Genomic DNA, 21,838 nt, shown 5'->3' with positions numbered 1-21,838 from the left:
CGGCATGGGCTTTTCCGAGGCGCACTCCGCCGAGCCGGCCGACCCCGACACTATGCACGCCGGCTCACCGCCGGCGGAGCCGAGCAGTCCCGGACCTTCAGCCCTGCCGGGGAGGTGCTGCGGGAGCCGGGTCCCCGCGGGAGCCGCCGGCCGGGGGGGCGATGGCCGAGGGTCCTGCTGCACCGCCACCACCTTCTCCTCGCCCCGGGGCCCCTGTGCGGGGAGCGGGGGCTGGCCGCGGCCACCGAGGAGCGGGCACCGGTGCCTTTCGGGGTGTGCCGGGAGGCGGCTCAGAGAGCGCCGGAGCAGAGCCCGCCGGAGCAGCAGCACCCGGTGCCCGTGGCGGGGGCCTCCCCGCTGCCCCCCGCCACCGAGGAGGAGGAAGAGGAGGAAGAGGGCAACAGCGAAGGCTCAGAGCCAGAGGGCAGCTGTGACGAGGAGGATGGCGGCGGCCCCGGCGGGCGGCAGGGCTGCCTGGGCGGGCTGGAGGCACTGATCGCCGCCGGCATCGACCTGGGGGAACTGCCGGCGCTGGGCTCACCCGGGGAGCCCGCCCCGGCCCCCCCCTCGCCTGCCCCCCGCACCTCAGGGATCCCTGGCATCGCCCTGCTCAGTGAGCTCGCCGACCTGGAGCTGCGCCGGCGCCGCTGCGACCTGGCCCTGGAAGGTGAGTGACCCCGTGCCCCCCGGTGCCCCCCTGCCCGGCCGTGGCCTCTGCCCCTCCGGTGCCTCCTGTCCTGTGGTTATGTGCCCTGGTGTCCCCGGTCGCGGTGCTGCCTGTTCTCGGTGCTGCCCGCCCGCGGTGCTGCCCGCTGCCGGGGGTGTGCGGCGGGTGCTCTGCACAGCGCGTGCAACAGCGGGGTCGTGCAGTGCGCGTGCGGTGCAGCAGCGGTGCGGCGCGAGCAAGAGCGGGGCTGCTCTCGCACGAGCTCTCGCACAAGCGGGGCCGGCGGCGCGCGCGTCGTGCAGCGCAGAGGGGGGCTGCGTGCGCGCCGGCCGCGCGGGGGGCTGAGCTCGCGTTCGCAGTGCCCGTTGGCAGCGCGGAGCCGCGTGCGTGCTCGCGGCACGCGAATGAGCAGGCTGCGTGCGTGCCGGCGGCGCGATGGTGCCCGGCGGCCAGGCCCAGCTTGCGGCCCGGGGCCGTCTCTGGGGCTCTGCTCCAGCGCTGGCTCCGGGCAGGCGCCGGGATTCCCTCCCGGCTCGGCTTCCCCAGGGAATCCCGGGGGCCCCGGCGGGGAAGGCCGTCCTGGCGTGTCCCCAGCGCTGCCGCGGGCGGGTGGCACAGGGCGGGTGCGTGGCGGCGGGGCCTCGTGTGCTCGGTGCTGCCCGCGGCCGTGCGTGGCGCAGGGCCGTGGGGCAGCGGGGTGGCCGTGGGGCCCCGCTCCCCGCTGCCCGCCCTGCCGCAGAGGGGGCGGCCGGATGGGGCGCGTCACCGCGTCCCTCCCAGCCCATCCTTGGCTCCGCTCGCCGATGAGTTCATCGCTGGCCGCGGCTGCGTGCCCGGCCCCATGGCCACCTGGGGACGCCGGCCGTGCCGTGCACGCGGTGCCCTGCGCACTGTCCCCCGCGCGCCGCCACCCCCCGTGTGACCCCGCAGCCGCCCGCGGGCACCTCGCTTGTACATGGCACCCCACGGCGTGGCCCTGTGCTTGCCCCACGGACACCCCTCCTCACCCCGCACGGCCCCGCTAGCAGTCCCGGCACCACCGTGGCGTGCACGGGCCGTCGCACAAGAGCGCGCGTGGGGTAGCGCGGGGGTCCCGGTCACGTCCCACGCCGGCCCCGCTGACCTCCCGTCCCGGCAGGGGAGGACGAGGACCTGCTGGCCTTCAACCTGCAGAACCTGGCCACGGTGGCGGCCGCCTGGTCGCTGGTGGAGGCGGCCAGCCGGGACGGCAGCCCCCCGCGCTCAGCCCCCTGCCCGCCTCCCCGCCGCCCCGCGCCCGCGTCCCCCGCCGCAAGTACACCTGGACGCCCAAAACCAAGGCCGTGAGTGTCTCCTCGCGTGCAGCTGGGGCGGGAGGTGGGATGAGTTATGCCCGGTCTCGGCCCCGGCGACGAGGCTGCTGGCGCTGCGAGCTGCCCGCCCCCCCCGGCCCCCAGGTTTGCCCCTTGAAGGCGGCCATCGAGCAGCTCAACACGCAGGAGGTGGAGGTGCGGATGCGGCTGGCCGAGCTGCAGCGCCGCTACAAGGAGAAGCAGCGCGAGCTGGTGAAGCTGCAGAGGCGGCACGACCACGAGTACGTCCCCGTCCCCGTCCCTGTCGGGTCCCGGCCGATGGGATGGGGGGAGGCTGGGGAGGGAGCGCCCTCTGCCGAGTGGGGCAGTAGTGGCAGGCACTGGTGCGATGAGTTTGGGGCCGTCCTCAGCCCGGCTCGGCGGAGGGGCACCGCCTGCGGCGGCCGCGCGGCTCAGGGTGCCCCTGGTCTTGCCGTGGCTGCAGGCGTGACGAGAGCTCCCGGAGCCCGGCGCGGCGCGGCCCGGGGCGGCCGAGGAAGCGCAAGCACTCCAGCACGCTGGGCAGGGCCGAGAGCCGCAAGGTCAAGTGAGTGACCGGCGCCGCGTGCCCTCCTCGTCCCCGGAGATGGGCCACCAGCCCTGCTGCCGGGGTGCCTGGCCGTCCTGCCGCGGGCGTGGCGGTGCTCAGGGGCCACCCCGCCACATGTCCCCCCGCCACCAGAGGCAGCCGCGTTTCGGGGGGTCTGGCCGCTCGCTCTGCCGCGCTGCCGCTCTCCACCCGCCTGCGGCGGGGGGGCTCGGCCGGGCGGCCGCGCCGTGCGTCCCCCCCGCCGGCCGCGGGAGCAGCGTTGCATAAAAGCCTCTTTATCTGCGCCGTATAAAGCCATTGGTCACGCTGCAGCGGCGTTCATCGCTGCCGGCGCTTTATTATTATCCATTAGCCGCCCGGCGCAGCCGTTTCCCCACTCCCGGGCCCTGTATAATTGTCCTTCTCCGCTACAAATTGCCTCTCCCGACAGGCCCATTTGCATAAATCCTCCGAGCGAGTCCAAACACGCTCGGAGCGCGTGTGCGCGCGCGGCCCCCGGCCCCCCCGTTCGGTAATAACAGTTAAATCTGCGCTAAATGGTTCCTTCAATTAAGACGGAGGAAGAGGGGAAAAAAATTAATCTCTAGGTTTTATGTCACAAAACATTAGTGAGCGAGTGAAGGTTACGGGGCGGGGGGGGGAGCCGGTGGCTGGTGGCGCCTGGGGGGTGCAGGATCCCGCCAGGGGTGTAGGGTCCGTCCCGGGGGTCCGGCACGTGCCGTGCCCACGCCGCGCTCCCCGCCAGGGCGGTGAAGACCAGCCTGTCCCTGCTGTGCGCCGAGCTGCGGGGGGACCCCGAGCCCAAGAAGAAGAGGAGCAAGCTGGCCGAGGCGGCGTTCGGCAGCCTCAAGGGCTCCCCGGTGAGTCCGGACCCGCCGCCGGTGAACCCCGCCCCGGGGCCGGAGGGGGGGGGTCCCGGCCCCCTCCCGAGCCTCCCTGTGCCCCCCAGGAGAAGGTGCGGTGCAAGAAGAGCGGCTCGCAGGGCAAGCTGGCCTGCAAGGTGGCTCACAAGGTGTCGCAGCTGAAGCAGAAGGTGAAGAGCAAAGGGCTGCCCGCCGGCATCAGCCCCTTCCGCCGGAAAGACCCCAACCCCGGCGGCCGCATCCAGAAGAAGCTGTCCCGTCCCAAGAGCTCCAAGGCCAGCAAGTACCAGCCGCAGGACCCCGACCCCCGCCAGCCGGCGGGCTTCAAAGGCAAGGCTGGCACGGGGCTGGGGGTGCAGAGCGGGGACCGGGGGGCAGGGGCAGGGGGGCTTGTACCAAGGGGTCCTGCGGGACTGGGAGCAGCCCCAGCTCACCCCGTCCTGCACGGGGAACCGGCAGCTCCCGGGGCATGGGGGGGTACAGGGGCCACCCCGGGGTGCACAGGGTCCTTCATCGCAGCCCCCTCCTCTTGCAGACGAGCACGACGGCGACACGGACAGCGAGGACGGTGACGACGAGCCAGGCTTGTCCCTGCTGCCCGCGGTGCCCGTGGCCGTGCTCGGACCCTCCCCGTCCTCCGTGGTGAAGATGGAGGCCAACGAGAAGGCGAAGAAGAAGAAGGAAAGGCAGGGACTGCTAGGTAACGGGATCGCCCCGCAGGGCCGCGGGGGGCACGCGGGGGACGGGGACCTCCGGGTGCACGTACCGGGGCTGGGTGGGCACCACGGGGTGCCCTGAGCCCCGTTCCCCGCCCCCGCAGGGCCCTGCCGCCTCGGCAGCCCCGAGGGCGAGGTGAAGATCAAGCGGCGGCCGGTGAAGCCGGGGACCGGCAAGCTGGAGAAGGTGCCGGCGCGGCGGAAGGCGGGCGGCTGCGAGGAGGGTGGCAAGAAGAAGCTGAAGGCCAAGCCCAAGGAGAGCCTCCGGCCGCCGGCCCCCAGCGGCCCCAGCGCCCCGGCCACTGCCGGCAGCCTCTTCGCCGGCACCGACCCCCGGCACTTCGGGCCGAGGGACGAGGGGGCTCGCCTGGCCAGCGAGCGGCTGAAGAAGGCCACCCGCAAGAGCAAGGTGCTGCAGTCGGCCCTGAGGGTGAGCGCCGGGCGGGCGGAGGGTGGGGGGCACCCGTAGGACCGTGGGGTGCAGAGGGATGGTCGCAGGGTTTGCAGGGGCTGGGGGTGCTGAGGTGGTTGGGAGCACCGACGTGCCCGTGGGGTGCCGGGGCCGCGGGGGTCAGAGGCACCGGTGGGCCCCAGCGGGCCGGGTTTGCGCTGGGGGGGCTGCGGGCCGGCGCTGACCCCCCCCATCCCGCAGCGGAAGAACGGGGCCCTCTCGCTGGCCCTCTCCCCCCGGAGCGCCAAGACCATCCTGAGCAAGGGCAAGAAGCTGGCCAAGGTGAAGAGCAAAGTGGCCACCAAGCAGGTGAGAGGCAGGGGCTGGACCCACCGCTGGCACGGCCCCCCCGGGCCCCCCGCCCGCCCTCAGCCGCCCCTCCCGCAGTGCAAGGGCCGGGCGGTCAGCAAGCTGCTGGAGAGCTTCACCGTGGAGGACGACTTCGACTTCGACGACAACAGCAGCTTCTCGGAGGAGGAGGAGGAGGAGGGGGGCTGCCTGGCGGGGGCGGCGCGGGGGGGACGCCGCTCCCCCCTGCCCCACGCCTGCGCCATCCAGAAGGAGGATCTGCGGGACGGGCTGCACATCCTCATCCCCAAGGAGGACAGCCTGCTCTACGCCGGCAGCGTCCGCACCATCCAGCCCCCCGACATGTGAGTGGGGGCGAGGGGGGGGGGGTCCCTGCCGCCGGTGGGGACGCTGGGGCGGCCGGGCAGGTGCTGACCCCCCCTCCGTGCCCCCTCCCCAGCTACAGCATCATCATCGAGGGCGAGCGGGGGAACCGGCAGCGCATCTACTCGCAGGAGCAGCTGCTGCAGGAGGCGGTGAGCGGGGCGGGGGGCCGGGGCGGGGGTCCCGGCGGGCGGCGTGCCCCACGGAGCCCAGCACGCCGCTTCCTCGCAGGTCCTCGATGTCCGGCCCCAGTCGCGACGCAGCCTCCCGCCGGGCACCCGCGTCTGCGCCTACTGGAGCCAGAAATCCCGGTGCCTCTACCCGGGGAATGTGGTGCGAGGTGAGGAGCGGCCCGCGGGCGGCCGGCGGGGTGGGGGGCGGCCGGCAGGGCAGGGGGGTGTCAGGGACCCCTGCCCCGTCCTGACGGCCCTCCCTGTGCCGCAGGCTCCTCCAGCGACGAGGAGGAGGACGACCCCGAGGCGGTGATGGTGGAGTTTGATGACGGGGACACGGGGCACATCGCCGTCTCCAACATCCGCCTGCTGCCCCCCGACTTCAAGATCCAGTGTGAGTGGGGCCGGGGCCGGGGGCTGCGGGCGGGGGGTGCGCAGGGGGGCAGCGGGGCCGGCCCTGACCCCACGCTCTGCCCGCAGGCACCGAGCCGTCCCCCGCGCTGCTGGTCTCCAGCTCCTGCCGGCGCACAAAGCGGTCGTGCGGCGACGTGCCCCCCGCCGGCGAGCTGCCCCCCAGCCTCTGCCCGGACCGCCACGAGGGCCCCGAGCCCCCCAAGAACTCGGGCAAGAAGGCGGCCGGCAAGGAGAAAAGCGGTACGGGGGGGCTGCCACCCGCGGACCCCCTTTCTGTGGGGTGCCCAAGGGAGGCGGCGCTGGCAGCGCCGGTGTGAGGGATGCCGGGACGCTGGCAGGGGAAGGGATGCGGGATGGCAAGACGCAGAGGCGCGGGCATGGGGGAGAAGAGCGGGATGCTGGGACTGGTTGGAGGCAGGGCAGCAGGCAGGGATGCAGGCAGGGAGAGGGGATGCCGGGGAAGATGGGGCGCGGGGCGTGGCAGGATGCAGGGGAGTAACTGCGGGGTGTGGGGCTGGAGGTGGAGGAAGGGGGTGGCACAGGGAGCTGCAGCACCGGGGCAGTTGGAGATCAGGACGCAGGGAAGGACGTGCCGGTGCGGGGGCAGAGCCGGAGCGTTCCCGCCTCCCTCCGTCCGTCTGTCCGTCCCGCCTCGCAGCGGCTGGCCCCTCCTGACCCCCGTCTCCCGCCAGGCAAAGCTGCGGAGGTGCTGTCGGGCGGCAAGGCGCCGGCGCTGAGCGACCCGTTCCTGGGGCGGCGCGGCGGGCCGCTGCTGAGCTGGTCGGCGGTGGCGCAGACGAAGCGGAAGGCGGCGAGCAAGGGCACGGCCGTGCTGCAGAACCTCTTCCAGGTCAACGGCAGCGCCAAGAAGCTGCGGGCCAAAGAGGCCATCTTCCCCGTGCACCACCACCACCACCACCTCGCCGCCCCCGTCTTCGGCAACAGCTTCGGGGCCGACTCCTTCAGCCGCATCGCCAGCTCCTACGCCTCCTTCGGGGCCGGGGCTGGGCTGGTGCTGCCGGCTGCCCAGAAACTCCTGCGCTCCAAGAAGGCCGAGCGGCTGGAGGCAGAAATGGGCAAAAGCGGCCGGAGAAAGGCAGGCAGTGAGTACCTGGTCAAGCTGGACCACGAAGGGGTGACGTCCCCCAAGAACAAGAACTGCAAGGCCCTGCTGCTGGCTGAGAAGGACTTTGGGGCCAAGCTGGAGCGGCCCCTGGCCAGCCACGGCTATGCCCACGCGGCCCTGGCAGGCAAGGATAGGAAGGGGCGGGCGCCCGTGCACCAGCTGCCCGTGGGGCTGGCGCTGCGGAAGTACTCGGGCCAGGCCGAGTTCACCCTGAACTGCGACAGCGACTGCCACAGCTCCTACTCGGACATGGACGAGGACGAGGAGGCGGGCGGGCTGGGCGCCGACGTGCCCTCGCGCTTTATGACCCGCCTCTCGGTTTCCTCCTCTTCCTCGGGCTCTTCCACCTCCTCCAGCTCCGGCTCCATCTCCACCTCCAGCCTCTGCTCCTCCGACAACGAGGATTCCTCCTACAGCTCCGAGGACGAGGACACCACGCTGCTGCTCCAGACCTGCCTCTCCCACCCGGTGCCGGCGCTGCTGGCGCAGCCGGAGGCCCTGCGCTCCAAGAGCGGCGCGCCGCAGCGCTGCTTCCTCACCAAGGCCGCCGCCGCCGGCCCCAAGGCCAAGCTCAAGCGCAAGGAGGCCCTCAGCTTCTCCAAAGCCAAAGAGTTCTCCCGGAGGCAGCGCCTGCCCTCGGTGGAAAACCGGCCAAAGATCTCCGCCTTCCTGCCCGCGCGCCAGCTCTGGAGGTGGTCGGGGAACCCCACGCAGGTACGGCTGGCGCCCGCCGCCGTGGGCGCCCGCCGCTCAGCGCGGCACGGGGGGAAGGAGCAGGGTCGGCGCCTGGGGCGGGGGGCACGGGTGGAGGCGCATGGGTGCAGGGTGCGGGCGTAGGGGCGCGCGGGGCGGCGGGCGCGGGTGCGCGGCGGAGCGCGTGCGTGGGGCACGGGGCAGGGTGCGTGGGGCGCGGGGGCGTGGGTGCAGCGGGCAGGGGTACAGCAGCCGTGGCGCCGGGTGCGCAGGGCCAGGTGCCTGCGGGGTGCGCGGGGCTGGATGGGTGCTGTGGGCGCATCCAGCCCCGGCTCGGCGCCGCTTTCCCGGGGCGCCTGGGGTCCGGCGGAGTGGGTGCGTGCGGGGTTGGGGGGGGGTCTGTGCGCCGTCCCTGACCCCCCGCTCCCCCTCGCAGCGGCGGGGCATGAAGGGCAAGGCGCGGAAGCTGTTCTACAAGGCCATCGTGCGGGGCAAGGAGACGCTGCGCATCGGGGACTGCGCCGTCTTCCTCTCGGCCGGGCGGCCCAACCTGCCCTACATCGGGCGCATCGAGAGCATGTGGGAGTCCTGGGGCAGCAACATGGTGGTCAAGGTCAAGTGGTTCTACCACCCCGAGGAGACCAAGCTGGGCAAGCGGCAGAGCGACGGCAAGGTGAGGGGGTCAGCAAGGTGCCCGGGGTGGCGGGGGGGGGGGAGAGGCGGCGCGCCGGCGACGGGGCGGCCGGTGACGCCGCGTCGTCCCCGTGCAGAACGCCCTGTACCAGTCCTGCCACGAGGACGAGAACGACGTGCAGACCATCTCCCACAAGTGCCAGGTGGTGGGCCGCGAGCACTACGAGCAGATGACGCGCAGCAAGAAGTACCAGGACCGGCAGGACCTCTACTACCTGGCAGGCACCTACGACCCCACCACGGGCCGGCTGGTGACCGCCGACGGGGTGCCCATCCTCTGCTGACCCCCCGCGCCCACCCCGGGCGTGGGGAGGGGGACGGGGACGGGCAGCCCCCCCGCGCGCCCCCTCCGCCGCGGGGCTCCTTCCCGGCGGTTATGCAAAGCCCGGGGGGCGCGGGGGGCGGCGTCGCCGGCGCGGGGGGCGCGGGGGGGGCTCCCCTACAAGCCATACTTTCCCTAGTACCTCTGACTGTTTGCCAGCAGGTAAAGCAGAAATCAGGTGTGTTGTTCTATTTATTTTGCGTGTAAATATTGTATTTCTTCCGGGAAGTTTTATGGAAAACAGACAAACCGAGGAAAAAAAAAAAAAAAACAACAACCACACAACAAAAAAACAAACAAACAAAAAAAATTAATAATAATATGGGGCGGGAGGGGGTCGCGTTTCCGTTTCAGTGCACTGTTTCCCCCAGCCTGGCTGGGACGAGGACAGCGGGGGAGCTCTGTATATAGGGGACACGGCGGCAGGGCGGGGGGCTCGGCCCCCCGGCACGGCTCGGGCGCGGAGGCGGGCGGGGGCTGGCGGGGCGGCTCTCCCGGCCGCCCCCCCGGGGGTCCCGCCGCCGCCCGGCCCCAGTGCAATAGCGGGGCGGCCGCGGTGCCGGCGGACGCTGGCCCGTCCCGCCGAGCCCTGCCCGCCGCCGCCCGCCGCCGCCCGCCGCCGCTGCCCCGCGCTGTAAATGTGTACAGGCCGCGCGGCGGCGGGGGCTTTTCCGGTGTAAACACTAAAAAACACAAAACGAGACAAAAAAAACCCCAACAATTAAAAAAAAAAAAAAGGGAAAAAAAAAAGGAAAAAAAGGATTAAAAACACAAAGGTTTTATGAACAGCAAACTCTATGTAAAGGCCTTTTAGTATGGAACTTTTTTATTGATAACTTGGCTTATGAATAAATATATGAACCGTTGCTGGCGCCGGCTCTGCTCTCTGCTCTGCCTCGGTTTCCCTCCTGGCATGCCCCCCCCCAGCCCCTGTGCTGGGGCCCCTCCCAGGCCCCACAGAGACCTGCCCAGCTCGGTGCATGCAAGGAGACGGGCAGGGGGAAACCCCTGGGCACCCCGTCCCACCGGTGGCACCCAGTCCTGGCGTGTGCGGGGGCTGCAGGAATGCGGGGGGGGATGCAGGCAGGGTGGGGGATGCAGGCAGGGTGAGGGAGGGCCCCAGAGCTGTGGGGAGGGGGGACACGGGTCTGCAGCGGCACGGAGGGTGCGGGGGGGCTGCAGGCAGGGCAGATGTGGGGGTGGGGGGGCTGCAGGAAAGGTGGAAGGAGGATGCAGGCAGGATGCAGGAAGCTGCAGGCAGGAGAAAGCTGCAGGCAAGAGGGGGACAGGCAGGAGGAAGCTGTGGGCAGGAGGGTATAGGCAGGGGGTGCAGGCAGGAGGGTGCAGGCAGGGGTGCAGGCAGGGTGCGGGCAGGAGGGTGCAGGCAAGGGTGCAGGCAAGGGGTGCAGGCAAGGGGTGCAGGCAGGGGGTGCACGCGGGGGGTGCAGGCAGGGGTGCGGGGGGGTGCAGGCAGGGGTGCAGGCAGGGGTGCAGGCAGGGGTGCGGGGGGGTGCAGGCAGGGGTGCAGGCAGGGGTGCAGGCAGGGGTGCGGGGGGGTGCAGGCAGGGGTGCAGGCAGGGGTGCAGGCAGGGGTGCAGGCAGGAGGAAGCTGCCGGCAGCGCTCCGGGCCCGTCCCCGGCGGGGGGGGGGGGGGGGGGGGGGGCATGGACAGAGACTCCCACCCCACGTGGGGACAGACGGACAGGCAGAGCTCGCACGCCATTGGCCGTGCGGCAGCCAACCAGAGGGTGACGGGATGCCGAGCCCGGCGCCCATTGGCTGGCGGGGCGCCCTTTTGTTCTCACCACCCGGTGCCGTTAACCCTTTCCCTCCCGCCGGCAGCTGCCGGGGGGGGGGCAAGGGTGGGGCGGGGGGGCCCGGGCGGGGCCGCTTCTGCTCGCGGGGCCCGGGGAGCGCCGGGACGCCCCGCCCGCCCCGGCAGCCGCGGAGCTGAGACCGCGCAAACTCGTGTCGTGCGGCGGAGCGGCGGGGCCGTGCTGCCCCCTGGCGGCCGCCCCGGGCCAGGGTGCGACGGGCGGGGGGTCAACAGGCGGGGCCACGCGGTGTCCCTGGCCGGGGGGAACGGTGACCACCCCCACCCCCCCTCCGCGCCACTCCGCCGAGGAGCTGACACGGACGGCTCCGGTGGCCCGGGTGCGGGCAAGGCCCGGCGGGGCCGCGCAGGGGACAGCCGGGCGCCGGCGTCACCGTGCGACACGTCCGGGGCCGCCCGGGCCGGTGCGGCAGGAGGCGGCACCGGGGCCCGACCACGCGACGCGGTGCCGTGAACCCCGCACAGCACCCGGCGGCTCACCGCGCCGTGCCGCGCCGTGCGAGCCGCATCCTGGCGGCACGGTGACATCCGCCCCGGCCCCGCCGCACGGCCCCTTCGCGGGTGCTGCCGTCCCGTCGTGCCCAGGGTCACCCGCTCGCCCCGGGACGCCGAGCGCGGGCAGGCAAACGTGGAGCCACACAAGACCGTGGCCACCCCGGGGGCTCCGCCGCCGGCCCGGTGCCCTTGGAGCAAATCCCCCCCACCCCGACAGCCGGCCGCGGCGGACGCCGGGTGCCTGGGGCCAGGCCGGCTGTGCCCGGTGAAGAGGAGGGGAGGAAGAGCACGGGCCCGGCTGGAGGCCTGTGCCGCGGCCCCGGGGCCGCGCTGGGCAGAGGGTGCCGGGGAAGGGGGCGGAGGCGCCCGGCCTGCGGCAGAGAGCCGGCCCGGCACCGGGAGGACGTGGCAGCCCGCGCCCGGCTGCGCCGCACAGCCCAAGGGTGGGAGCCGGGGGGCTGCAGCGCCATTACCCCGCGTCGGCCCTGGCGTGCCGGCAGCAGGCCTGGCAAAGTTCTCGAGTGGGTCAGGGGGTTCCTCGCTCCCCACGGAAGCGAGGGCAGTGCTCCGGGCCCAGACACGCTCCATGCAGCAGGTTCACACCGAGCGCAGAGCCAGGGGGTTCCCCAGGCCCCAGGCGGTGCCAGCCCCACACGCTGGGGGACTCCCACCCCACGCCCCGAGCAGGGGTGGGGGGGAAGCCCCTCGCGGTACCAGCCCAGCACTACGGGCAGAACTGCACCCGACCCACACATGGGACAGCGCAGCACCCAGTCCCAATCCCAGCACTTCTCCTAAAACAGCTGTTTTTAAGCCAAACAACAGGGCTCCCCCCAGCCCACCGCCGACAAAGCCACGCAGCCCCAGGGCAAGTTTACTGCAGCGCTTTTTTTCTTTTTTATTTTCCTTACACAATGATGTGTTGTTGGGCGTTACAATTTCTCAACTTTCGGATGACTTACAAATTTTGGTTTCCTACCGTCATGTGAGAACATTAAGGCAACGTACAAAAATCTGACATAAATTAAACGATGCGTAAATTTACAGGTGTAAATGCAAAGTTTCAGCAACTCAAAGTTGAGTAACTTCAGCCCCGTGATGTCGAGTGGGATGCGGGTGGGGAGGAGGAGGAGGAACTCGTTCGTAAGGCTCGGACGCGATATGTTTTCCCAACCTTGCTAGAACGGCAGCAACAGAAGTGAATTCTCGATGGACTCCTACCAGCCTCTACAGGAAATCTGGAATACTCCACACTGGATGTGCCTACGGCCAGTCTGACTCCAAATACCCTGTACACACCGCTGCCGGCACGGGGAGACGGGCCACTGTCAGTGTCGCGAGCTGCGGGAGCCGCGGGGGCCTGGTGCCGCGCCAGCACCGCAGCGGGAGCAGCTCTGTACAGGGTATTTCGCTCAGGCGTACACCGAGGGAACGGTTAACTCGAGTAACAAGGTCGAATCGAGTGACAGCTCGACCATCCAGTGCTGACATGTGTCTAACATCGGGTACGGACTTTCCAAGGGCAAGTTTCTTTTGAAAGAAGGCTTATTCCAGTTTTATGAGGCTAGCATGAGGTGTATAGATTTGCCTGGGCAAACATACACAAGTGAGACAATTGGTGCAGCAGGCGCGGTGCGCCCGCCGGCAGTCCGTTTAGAAGCATTTACGGTGGACGATGGAGGGGCCAGACTCGTCGTACTCCTGCTTGCTGATCCACATCTGCTGGAAGGTGGATAGCGAGGCCAGGATGGAGCCGCCGATCCAGACCGAGTACTTGCGCTCAGGCGGGGCGATGATCTGCAAGACGAGAGCAGCAGCCGTCACAGTGGGCCGGCCTTCCCCGCCTCCCCCCCACTGGAGCAGGAGAGAGAGTCTCTTACCTTGATCTTCATCGTGCTGGGCGCCAGGGCAGTGATCTCCTTCTGCATCCTGTCGGCGATGCCGGGGTACATGGTGGTGCCTCCCGACAGCACTGTGTTGGCGTACAGGTCCTTCCTGATGTCAACATCGCACTTCATGATGGAGTTGAAAGTGGTCTCATGAATGCCACAGGACTCCATGCCTGGGGAGAAGAGTTGCAGGCTCGTTAGCACCCAACGCAGCGCCTCGTTCAGGTCACACCAACCCCACACCCCCTCCCCGCCATGGGGGGCAATCCCTGGGGGTACAGCGCCCCAGCCCGCACCTACCCAGGAAGGAGGGCTGGAAGAGAGCTTCTGGACACCTGAACCTCTCATTGCCGATGGTGATCACCTGGCCATCGGGCAGCTCGTAGCTCTTCTCCAGCGAGGACGAGGAGGCCGCAGTGGCCATCTCCTGCTCGAAGTCCAGGGCAACATAGCACAGCTTTTCCTTTATGTCGCGGACGATTTCCCTTTCGGCTGTGGTGGTGAAGCTGTAGCCTCTTTCTGTCAGGATCTTCATGAGGTAGTCTGTCAGGTCACGGCCAGCCAAGTCCAGGCGCAGGATGGCGTGGGGCAGAGCATAACCCTCGTAGATGGGCACAGTGTGGGTGACACCGTCCCCGGAGTCCATAACAATACCAGTGGTACGACCAGAGGCGTACAGGGACAGCACAGCCTGGATGGCCACGTACATGGCTGGGGTGTTGAAGGTCTCAAACATGATCTGCAAGGAAAAGAGAAAAAAAAAAATCAATTAGCACCAAGTGACAAGCTGGGTCACTCACACCCATGTTAGAGCACGCATGCTGACATGCAAAAAAAAACCAACCCCAAAACAGTGTGTGAAGGAAAAAAGCAAAGAATGCAGGCAGAAACACAAATGAAAGAAACCTGAGACGTCAGGGAAGAAATGCCAGGAGTACAGAACCCTGAAAATGTCGGAAGAGAAAAAAAAAAAAACAAACTCAGGTTTAAGATGCCATCACAAGAGGAGATTTGTGAATAAGATGGAGTAAAGGGCGGCCACCAGGCGAGCAAGGGGTACCTGTGTCATCTTCTCTCTGTTGGCCTTGGGGTTCAGGGGGGCCTCTGTGAGCAGCACGGGGTGCTCCTCAGGAGCCACGCGCAGCTCGTTGTAGAAGGTGTGGTGCCAGATCTTCTCCATGTCATCCCAGTTGGTGACGATGCCGTGCTCGATGGGGTACTTCAGGGTGAGGATTCCCCGCTTGCTCTGGGCCTCGTCCCCCACGTAGCTGTCCTTCTGCCCCATGCCCACCATCACGCCCTGGGAAGCCAAGGGGGAGTCAGCGCCCGGCGGCGGCACCGCCCCGGCCCGCCCCCCCCGCTCCCTCCCTCCCACCCGCCTACCTGGTGCCGGGGGCGGCCGACGATGGAGGGGAAAACGGCGCGGGGGGCGTCGTCCCCGGCGAAGCCGGCCTTGCACATGCCGGAGCCGTTGTCGATGACGAGGGCGGCGATCTCCTCTTCCATGGCGGAGGTTCTGCGGCGGAGGGGCGGCCCGGTCAGCGCACCGACCCCGGGAGGCCGCGCTGGGCCCGGCCCCCCCGCCCCGGGCGTTTGAATCTCCCGCGCCCTGACGTCACTCGCCTCCGCCGCCAATCGCGCCGCACCCCTCCACCGCCCCCCAAGGCCCGTTCAAACGGGCGAGACCATTGCAGCAGGGCGGGGGGGGGGGGGTGTGGGGGGGACCGCGGGACACACGACAACGACACGGCCAGAGCCCACCCCGGGCCGCGCCTGCCACCCCCCAGGGGCCGTATGGGAAGGGGGCGGCGGGGGCGCGGGCCACGCCCCGCGGCCGCCGGTGGCCCGGGGCCGGTGCCAGTACCTGTGAGGGGGAGGCTGCTCTCGGCGCTGGGGAGACGGTGCCGCCTGGTCCGCTGCCGCCGGCTGAGTGAGAGCGTCCGGCTCCCAGCCCCGCGCTTTTATACCCAGGGGGCGACAGCCCCGCCCACCCGGCCGAGAACATCGCCATATATGGAGATCTTTCAGAATCACGCGTTCTCATTGGTTGGCGCGGCCCCGGCCACGTGGGGCGGCTGCCGGGCTGCCCCCGCCCCATGGCACCCCGGAACCTGCATGGGGCGAAGGGGGGGGGGGCGGTGGCGGCGACCCCCGGTCCCGGCGGCGACCCCCGGGCGCGCCGCCCGGCAGCACCCCCGGCAGCGCCGGGCCTCCCCCCCGCGCCGAGCACCGGGCAACCCCCGGGTGGCGTCCGCTTCCCCTCTGGTAGCGACGAGCCTCGCCGGGCCCGGCCCCGCACCCCGAAGGTGGCACCGCGCCCCCCCCCTCCACCCCGGGCACCCCCCGGGCAGCACGTGCACAGCCTCAGGCAGCACGTGCAACCGTCGGGCAGCAGGCGCACCCCACCCACGGCACCCGGTACCCCCGTGCAGCGCCGGGCACCCCCCGGGCAGCACCTGCACCCCCGCCCGCTGCACCTGCACCCCACCGGCAGCGCCGGGCGCCCCCCGGGGCTCCGCACCCCCGGTGCCCGGCGCCCCGCCGGCGGCAGCGCCCGGCCCTCGCGCAGCGCCGCGTGCCCCAGGGCCTGGCAGTGCTTCCCCCGGAGCCCCGCATGCCCCCGGCAGCGCCGCGCCCCCAGAGGGGCCCCCATGTATCCTATAGGTCATGCGCTGGGCACCGGCATCTGTGTCCCACAGCTATAAGCACTCTGACCACCTGCACTTCTGCCAGCACCCACAGGCAGGCCGTGCAGGCAGCACCCCGTAGGCAGCCGCACGCACCCCAGCAGTGCCGGCCCACCCGCAGCACCGCACAGCCAGCGCTGGGCGCCCCAAAAAGCTCTGCCTCAACTCCAGCGCTGCCGTGCACCCGCTGATGGTGCCGACACCCCACGGACGGCACCCTGCCTGCGGATGGTCACCCCCATGGGCACCCTGCTGCACCACCCCACCCAGAGCATCTCCCCCGGCAGCCCCACGACAGCCTGCGGCCGTCCTCGTGTCTGAGCCCCCCAGCTTCGTCAGGCGGTGCCGTGGGCTGCGTGCCCCACGCTGCTGCTGGGTGCCGTGGGCATGGCTTGCACCAGCGCACTGTGCCGGATAGCCACGCACCATGTCAGACAGCCACGTGCTATGGCCAGAGACCCACGTGCCGTGCCGGCAGCCCACGCGCCTGCTGTGGCTCCCGCGGCCCCAGCCCCTCTGCGCCAGTTGGGCATGTGGATGTGGCAGCTGCCGGCCTTGCCGTCACCCGCCGCTGTGCCCGGAGCAGCCGGCAGTGGAAGTTCACCATCTCCCAAGGGATTTCCAGCACCACTCAGGGACGAAGCGCCATGTACTCAGGCCTTCCCCGGCAGGCCCCGGTGCAGCCCGCAGCCGAGCCTGGATGGGCGGCGCAGCGGGGGTGCTGGGGTGCAGGGCTGGGGGTGGTGGCAGAGGTAGGGGGGTCCTGCACAGGCCCCAGCACAGCTCAAGGGGTCTCGCGTCCCCGCGCTGGCACCGAGCAGCTGGCCTGGCCCAGCATCCCCGTGGGCCACCCAGGGCCGGGGCTGGTGGCCGGGTGGGCACCAGCACCCCGGGCTGGGCATCTGGCTCTGGGGGGCTGCGCAGGTGGTGGCCACTACATCCCGCTGCTCCCCAGCCCGGGTTGCAGGGACCAGCAGGACCCCCAGGCGGGTGCCCAGCGGGGGGATCCCCGGCGTCAGCGGCCCCTGCCCGTGACTCAGGACCCACCCGGGGCCACGGACACGCGCGGGGGGGGGCGCTCCCTGTCAGGAGACACCGGGGGACGAATGCGACGCTGCGGGGACGGATCCCGCGGGACGAGGCGATACCGGGGGGGCCGGGGCGGGGCCGGGTCCCGGCGCTTCCTCCTGCCCAAACAAGGCAGCCCCGGCGCCCGGTGAGTAAGGCCGGGCAGGGCGGGCGCAGGCAGCGCGTCCCGGCCGTATTAGGAGCGATCGCGGCGGTGGCACGGGGACGCCCGGCCCCGACACCGCCCCGCGCCGCCGCCGGGACCTTCGCCCGGGGGCGGGGGAGGAGGAGGAAGGCGCCCCGCCCCGCTGCCCGTCGCCGCGGTGATGCGGGTGTGCCCCCCCCGCCTTGTGCGCAGCCTCCGTCGCCATAGTGACGCACAGTCACCCCTCCCGTCGCCATGGGGACGGCCGGGTGTTGGCGGGGGGGTGTGATGGGGTGGGGGCCGCAGGGACCGGGCACCGCCACCCAGCACCCCGACCCCCCTCCTGATCCCCGCCGTGTCCTGAGCCCCCGCCCCACACAGGGGCCAGGACCACCCCCCATCCCTCCTGGGGCAGGGTGTTGGATCGAACCTGGGGTGGGGCCCCCCAGCCCCCCCGGATCCCCCCGGCCCCCTGCAATGCCCATGCAGGAGGAGCTGTCACAAGTCGGTTGGGTCTCAGCAGCCACCCCACCGGGAAGCAGGGCTGGGAGTGGTGTGGGGAGGGGTCTGGCTGTTCCCAGGCCAGGGGGATGCAGGGACAGGCTGCAGATATGGGGCAGGGCCCAGGCGGGCCCCCCCGATGGGAACCTGACCCCCGCCGGGGGGGGCCGGCACGTATAAATGCAGCTCCCGGCTGCTTGTGCCAGGCAGGTGCGGGTGAGCACCCGGCCAGAGCTGGCACTGCCGGTGGGGAGCTCACATCCCCTCCGGCCCCTCCAGGACCCTGACCCACTTACCCCCCCCCGAAAGCTGACCCGTATCTGTTTCGGCAGGGGTCAGTTACACCGCGCCAGGCAGTGCCGCTGCGGCTCGAGTAACGCAGCGCTGGGGGGCCATGGCACCCCCCCGGTGCCGTAAGAGAGAGTCCGGCCATGAAAAAGTCATGAGGCAACCAATCCCCAGGACCTATTTTCGGGAACAATAACTGGGCGCCACACGCTGACACCGGAGCTGTGGGGCCGGGGAAAAGGCGGCAGCGGGAGCCATCGTGGCCGGGGCCTTGCAGCGGCACGGCGGCATCACCGGTGCACGGGCGGTCCCCGGTGCAGGGGCTGGCACGGGGTGTTCTGAGTGCTTTGGGGTGCAGGCGGTGGCAGGCTCCGGTGCCAGCGCAGGCAGAGCCCGTCCCTGCCTGTCCCCAGGTCCCTGCGGTGGAGCGTGGCTGAGGCCAGGGGTCCCGGCGGCTGTGCCTGCCCCAGTGGGCCAGGGTGGGTGGGCGGCCGTGACCCCGATCCACAGCTGCAGGAGGGATTTGGGGCCACAGGACAGATGGAGGCCAAGAGCCCCAAAGCAGGATAAAAGGTTTAAACTAATCAAAATGCCTGGCTAATTGGTAAGGCGCTTAGGGGCTGGCCGGGAGGCGGCGCGGCTGGAGGTGACCTGCTGCTGAATCAGAGGGGCCGGTAACCTTAGCCCGCCGGGAACGGATACTCCGGCCTGCGCCCGGATCGGGTTCCCACCCAAGTTTTCCACCCGCGGCTCCGTGGCAGGACGGGCAAGAGCTGAAGCCACGCTGACGGATGCTGGCGTGGCCGCACAGCCTGAGGAGCCGGCTGGGGGCTGCCGCGGTGGCCCCTCACCCAGGGTCTCGGTGAAAGCCCTGCTGTAGGTTACGGCCACCCCGGTGCCTGCCGCAATCTGGCCAGGCTTTGTAATCCTACCTGTGGCTAATTAAACGGGCCGCGGCCCACCCCCGGCGCCCCCCCCCGCCACGCTGCGCCGTGCCGCGCCGTGCCCAGCCGCCCCGTGGGGCCAGTGCGGCAGCAGCACCGGGGCAGCGCAGACGTCCCCGCGGGTGCAGCTGGCCAGCCCCGCCGCGACGCCTGGGCTCCGCAGGGCCGGGGAGCCCCCGCCGGCCCCCCGGGGGCCACCCCGTGCCGGCAGAAGATGCCAACAAATGGGATCCACCAGGTCCTGAAGATCCAGTTTGGGCTGATCAACTGTGAGAGCCGGTACCTGACGGCCGAGAGCTTCGGCTACAAGGTGAACGCTTCGGCGCTCAGCCTGAAGCGCAAGCAGATCTGGACGCTGGAGCAGGATGAAGCCGACAGCTCCGTCGTCTTCCTCAAGAGCCACCTGGGCCGGTACCTGGGTGCCGACAAGGACGGGAAGGTGCGGTGCGAGGCCGAGCAGCCGGGCTGGGATGAACGCTTCAGCATCATCACCCAGTCGGACGGGCGCTGGGCGCTGCAGTCGGCCCCGCACCGGCGTTTCTTCGGGGGCCGGGAGGATCGGCTCTCCTGCTTCGCCCCCAGCGTGACGGAGGGCGAGCTCTGGACCGTGCACTTGGCCATGCACCCCCAGGCCAACCTGCTGAGCGTCAGCCGCCGCCGCTACGCCCACCTCAGCGCCCACGAGGACGAGATCGCCACCGACAGCAACCTGCCCTGGGGGGTGGACGCCCTCATCACCCTCTGCTTCCAGGACAAGAAGTACAGCCTGCGCACCGCCGACGAGCGCTACCTGCGCTGCGACGGCACGCTGGTGCCCGAGCCCGGCGCCCGCACCGGATACACCCTCGAGTTCAAGGCGGGCAAGCTGGCTTTCAAGGACTGCGACGGCAAGTACCTGGCGCCCACAGGGCCCACCGGCACTCTCAAGTCCGGCCGCAGCTCCAAGCCGGGCAAAGACGAACTCTTCGACCTGGAGGAGAGCCACCCCCAGGTGGTCTTCACGGCGGCCAACGGCAGATACGTCTCCATCCGGCAGGGTAAGGGCTGCCTGCACCCCGCTGCACCCCGGGGACCCCCCCGCCACGGGAGGAGACCCTACAATAACAACCCTGTAGTGCTGCCCCTGGCTGGGGCAGCGTCCCACGCCGCTCCCCGGGGACACGGGTGACCCCAGCCCTGCTGCTGGCCTGGGGAGGCTGCGGGCGCGGGGTGCCCAGACCCTGCCCAGGAGAGGGGCATGGGGGGCCCTGCCTGCCTGGGGGGGGCTGCGGGCAGTGGGGCCGGGGTGCGAGCAGCAGTGGGGTGGTGCAGGGCTCCGCGGGTGCCTATAGGGGTGTGCGTGTGTGTGTGCGGGGCTCCGTGGGTGCCTATGGGGGGTGTGTGTGTCTGCGTGTGTGTGTGTGAGCAGGGCTCCGTGCAGCGCCTGCGGGCACGTGCATCAGCGTGTACAGCCCGTGCGTGTTCGTGCATGAACGATGCTGCATGCGCGCACACACGTGTGCACAGCTCTGAGCAGCCCATGTGTGCACACGTGTGCAGGGCTCTTCCCGGCACGGTGTGCGTACGCGTGTTTGCGTGTGCACGGCTCTGCAGCGCTGCACGCCTGCACATACGTGTAAAGCTCAGCTCAGCGCCGCGGGCAGGCACCAGGCTCTCTGCGGTGCCGCATGCACGCAGGGCTCGGCACAGCCGCGGGGGTACGCGCGTGTGGTGGCACACGCAGCTCGTGCCCTCCCCCGGCGCGGCGCTGAGCCTGGCAGCGCGGGGCAGGCAGGAGGGGCTGGGCAGAGCCGTGCCTGCAGCCGGACCCCCTCGGATGGGACCACGGCCTCCGGAGCCCGCAGGGGTCCCCGAGGGCCCCCCATGGCCTGGGCAGCGGTGGCTGTGCCGCACCCCCGGCCGCCCTGCCACGCCTGTGGGCACCGGGAACGCGCCTGCCCCGGTGTCAAGCGGCTTAGAGCCGGGTGACGGTGGCGGGCGGGCTATAAATAGGGGGTTTGTGTGCCACGGCGCTAACCAGATGGACATGGCAGCAATCAGATTAACCAGCCCAATTAGCACGATTGTTCGCAGAAGGATTTACCGCTGCCAGGGAGGGGCCGGGGAAGGGAGAGCGCAGCCGCGGCTCGTCAGCGCATGTGGCCGGTGTGGGGCCGGTGCCGACGGCCGCTCCTGCCCGCAGGCGTCAACGTCTCGGCAAACCAGGACGAGGAGCTGAACCACGAGACCTTCCAACTCCAGATCGACCGCGACACCAACAAGTGCAGCCTGCACACCAACACCGGCAGCTACTGGACCCTTGTGGCCCATGGGGGCATCCAGGCTGTGGCCACTGAAGTGTGAGTGTGGCTGTGCCGCGGCGTGGGGCTCCAGGGGGGCAAGGGATTGCGGTCTGCAAGGGGGGAGGATGCAGGCTGCCCCGGCTCACACTCTCCCTCCACCGCCAGCGCTGCCAACACCATGTTTGACATCGAGTGGCGCGGGCGGCGGGTGGCCCTGCGTGCCAGCAATGGCCGGTATGTCTGCACCAAGAGGAACGGGCAGCTGGCGGCTGTCAGCGATGCCGTGGGTAAGTGCCAGGGGCAGGCGGGGGGTCCTGGCTTCACCCCTCCACACTCCGTGGTGCTCAGGGCCAGGGTCCTGTGTAGGGGAGGACGAGGAGTTCACCCTAAAGCTGATTAACCGCCCGATGCTGGTGCTGCGGGGCGAGCACGGCTTTGTCTGCTACCACCGCGGCTCCAACCTGCTCGACTCCAACCGCTCTGTCTACGACGTCTTCCACATCAGCTTCAGCGATGGTGCCTACCAGATTCGAGGTGGGCAGCGAGGTGGGGGGGCTACCAGGGCAGGGGGCTGCCGGGGGTCAGGCTGGACCCTGCTGACGGCTCCGGGGACCCTCCACAGGCCAGGGAGGCAAGTTCTGGTACGTGGCGAGCAGCGGGTCGGTGTGCAGCGACGGGGACCTCTCCGAAGATTTCTTTTTCGAGTTCCGGGAGCGGGGACGTGTTGCCATCAAAGGGAAGAACGGCCGGTACCTACGCGGGGACCCGGCCGGCACCTTGCGTGCTGACAGCGAGTCCGTGCTGCGGGCCACGCTCTGGGAGTACTGACCCGCCTGGCCCCGGCTCCCCACCGCGGCGTCTCCAGCCTGCCCCGCTCCCAGGCTGGCCGGGGGCACCAGCTCGTCCCCAGGCACAGGACGGTGCGGTGCTGGCGGTTGCACCATCCACGGCAGCGGTGTCCCCGACCCGCCTCGGCTCGCGGCATTAAAGTCAGTTTGGCTCACACGGAGACAGCGCCTCATCTTCCTTCGCCT

General features: G+C 70.5%; 3 protein-coding genes across 7 annotated transcripts; 2 read left to right on the top strand and 1 right to left on the bottom strand.

The window, feature by feature from the left end:
• Positions 1 to 4: 4 nt before the first annotated feature.
• BAHCC1 (BAH domain and coiled-coil containing 1) lies at positions 5 to 9,440 on the top strand (the record flags this gene model as incomplete). Its single annotated transcript, XM_082008135.1, is given in 21 exon segments — positions 5 to 80; positions 83 to 130; positions 133 to 175; positions 177 to 667; positions 1,806 to 1,895; positions 1,898 to 1,989; positions 2,104 to 2,240; positions 2,444 to 2,545; positions 3,294 to 3,408; positions 3,498 to 3,741; positions 3,947 to 4,111; positions 4,232 to 4,557; positions 4,780 to 4,887; positions 4,966 to 5,231; positions 5,327 to 5,402; positions 5,482 to 5,590; positions 5,695 to 5,817; positions 5,904 to 6,077; positions 6,530 to 7,677; positions 8,093 to 8,329; positions 8,427 to 9,440. Coding segments are annotated over 21 exon segments (4,377 nt in total). The 3' UTR covers positions 8,634 to 9,440.
• Positions 9,441 to 11,873: 2,433 nt separating this feature from the next.
• On the bottom strand, positions 11,874 to 14,515 carry ACTG1 (actin gamma 1). 5 transcript variants are annotated; one of them, XM_082008105.1, is made up of 5 exons: positions 14,273 to 14,515; positions 13,950 to 14,189; positions 13,190 to 13,628; positions 12,881 to 13,062; positions 11,874 to 12,797 (listed from the first exon to the last, which is right to left on the bottom strand). In XM_082008105.1, exons 1-5 carry the CDS (start codon positions 14,393 to 14,395, stop codon positions 12,654 to 12,656), a joined length of 1,128 nt encoding a protein of 375 aa, XP_081864231.1. In that variant the 5' UTR covers positions 14,396 to 14,515; the 3' UTR covers positions 11,874 to 12,653. The 5 variants fall into 5 exon arrangements, with proteins under 5 accessions (XP_081864231.1, XP_081864235.1, XP_081864233.1 ...); XM_082008109.1 differs by having other exon boundaries at positions 13,382 to 13,628; XM_082008107.1 differs by having other exon boundaries at positions 14,061 to 14,189.
• A 4,122-nt stretch (positions 14,516 to 18,637) lies between these two features.
• Positions 18,638 to 21,709, top strand: FSCN2 (fascin actin-bundling protein 2, retinal). Its single transcript, XM_082008002.1, has 5 exons — positions 18,638 to 19,559; positions 20,705 to 20,861; positions 20,970 to 21,091; positions 21,171 to 21,338; positions 21,427 to 21,709. Exons 1-5 carry the CDS (start codon positions 18,737 to 18,739, stop codon positions 21,630 to 21,632), a joined length of 1,476 nt encoding a protein of 491 aa, XP_081864128.1. The 5' UTR covers positions 18,638 to 18,736; the 3' UTR covers positions 21,633 to 21,709.
• The last annotated feature ends 129 nt before the right edge of the window (positions 21,710 to 21,838 follow it).

The sequence above is a fragment of the Phaethon aethereus genome (genome assembly GCF_964289735.1).
Source record: "Phaethon aethereus genome assembly, chromosome: 18".
NCBI classification, from domain to species: Eukaryota; Metazoa; Chordata; class Aves; order Phaethontiformes; family Phaethontidae; genus Phaethon; species Phaethon aethereus.
The sequence above is the reverse complement of the archived record's forward strand: the minus strand, read 5'-3'. Positions and strand labels throughout refer to the sequence as shown.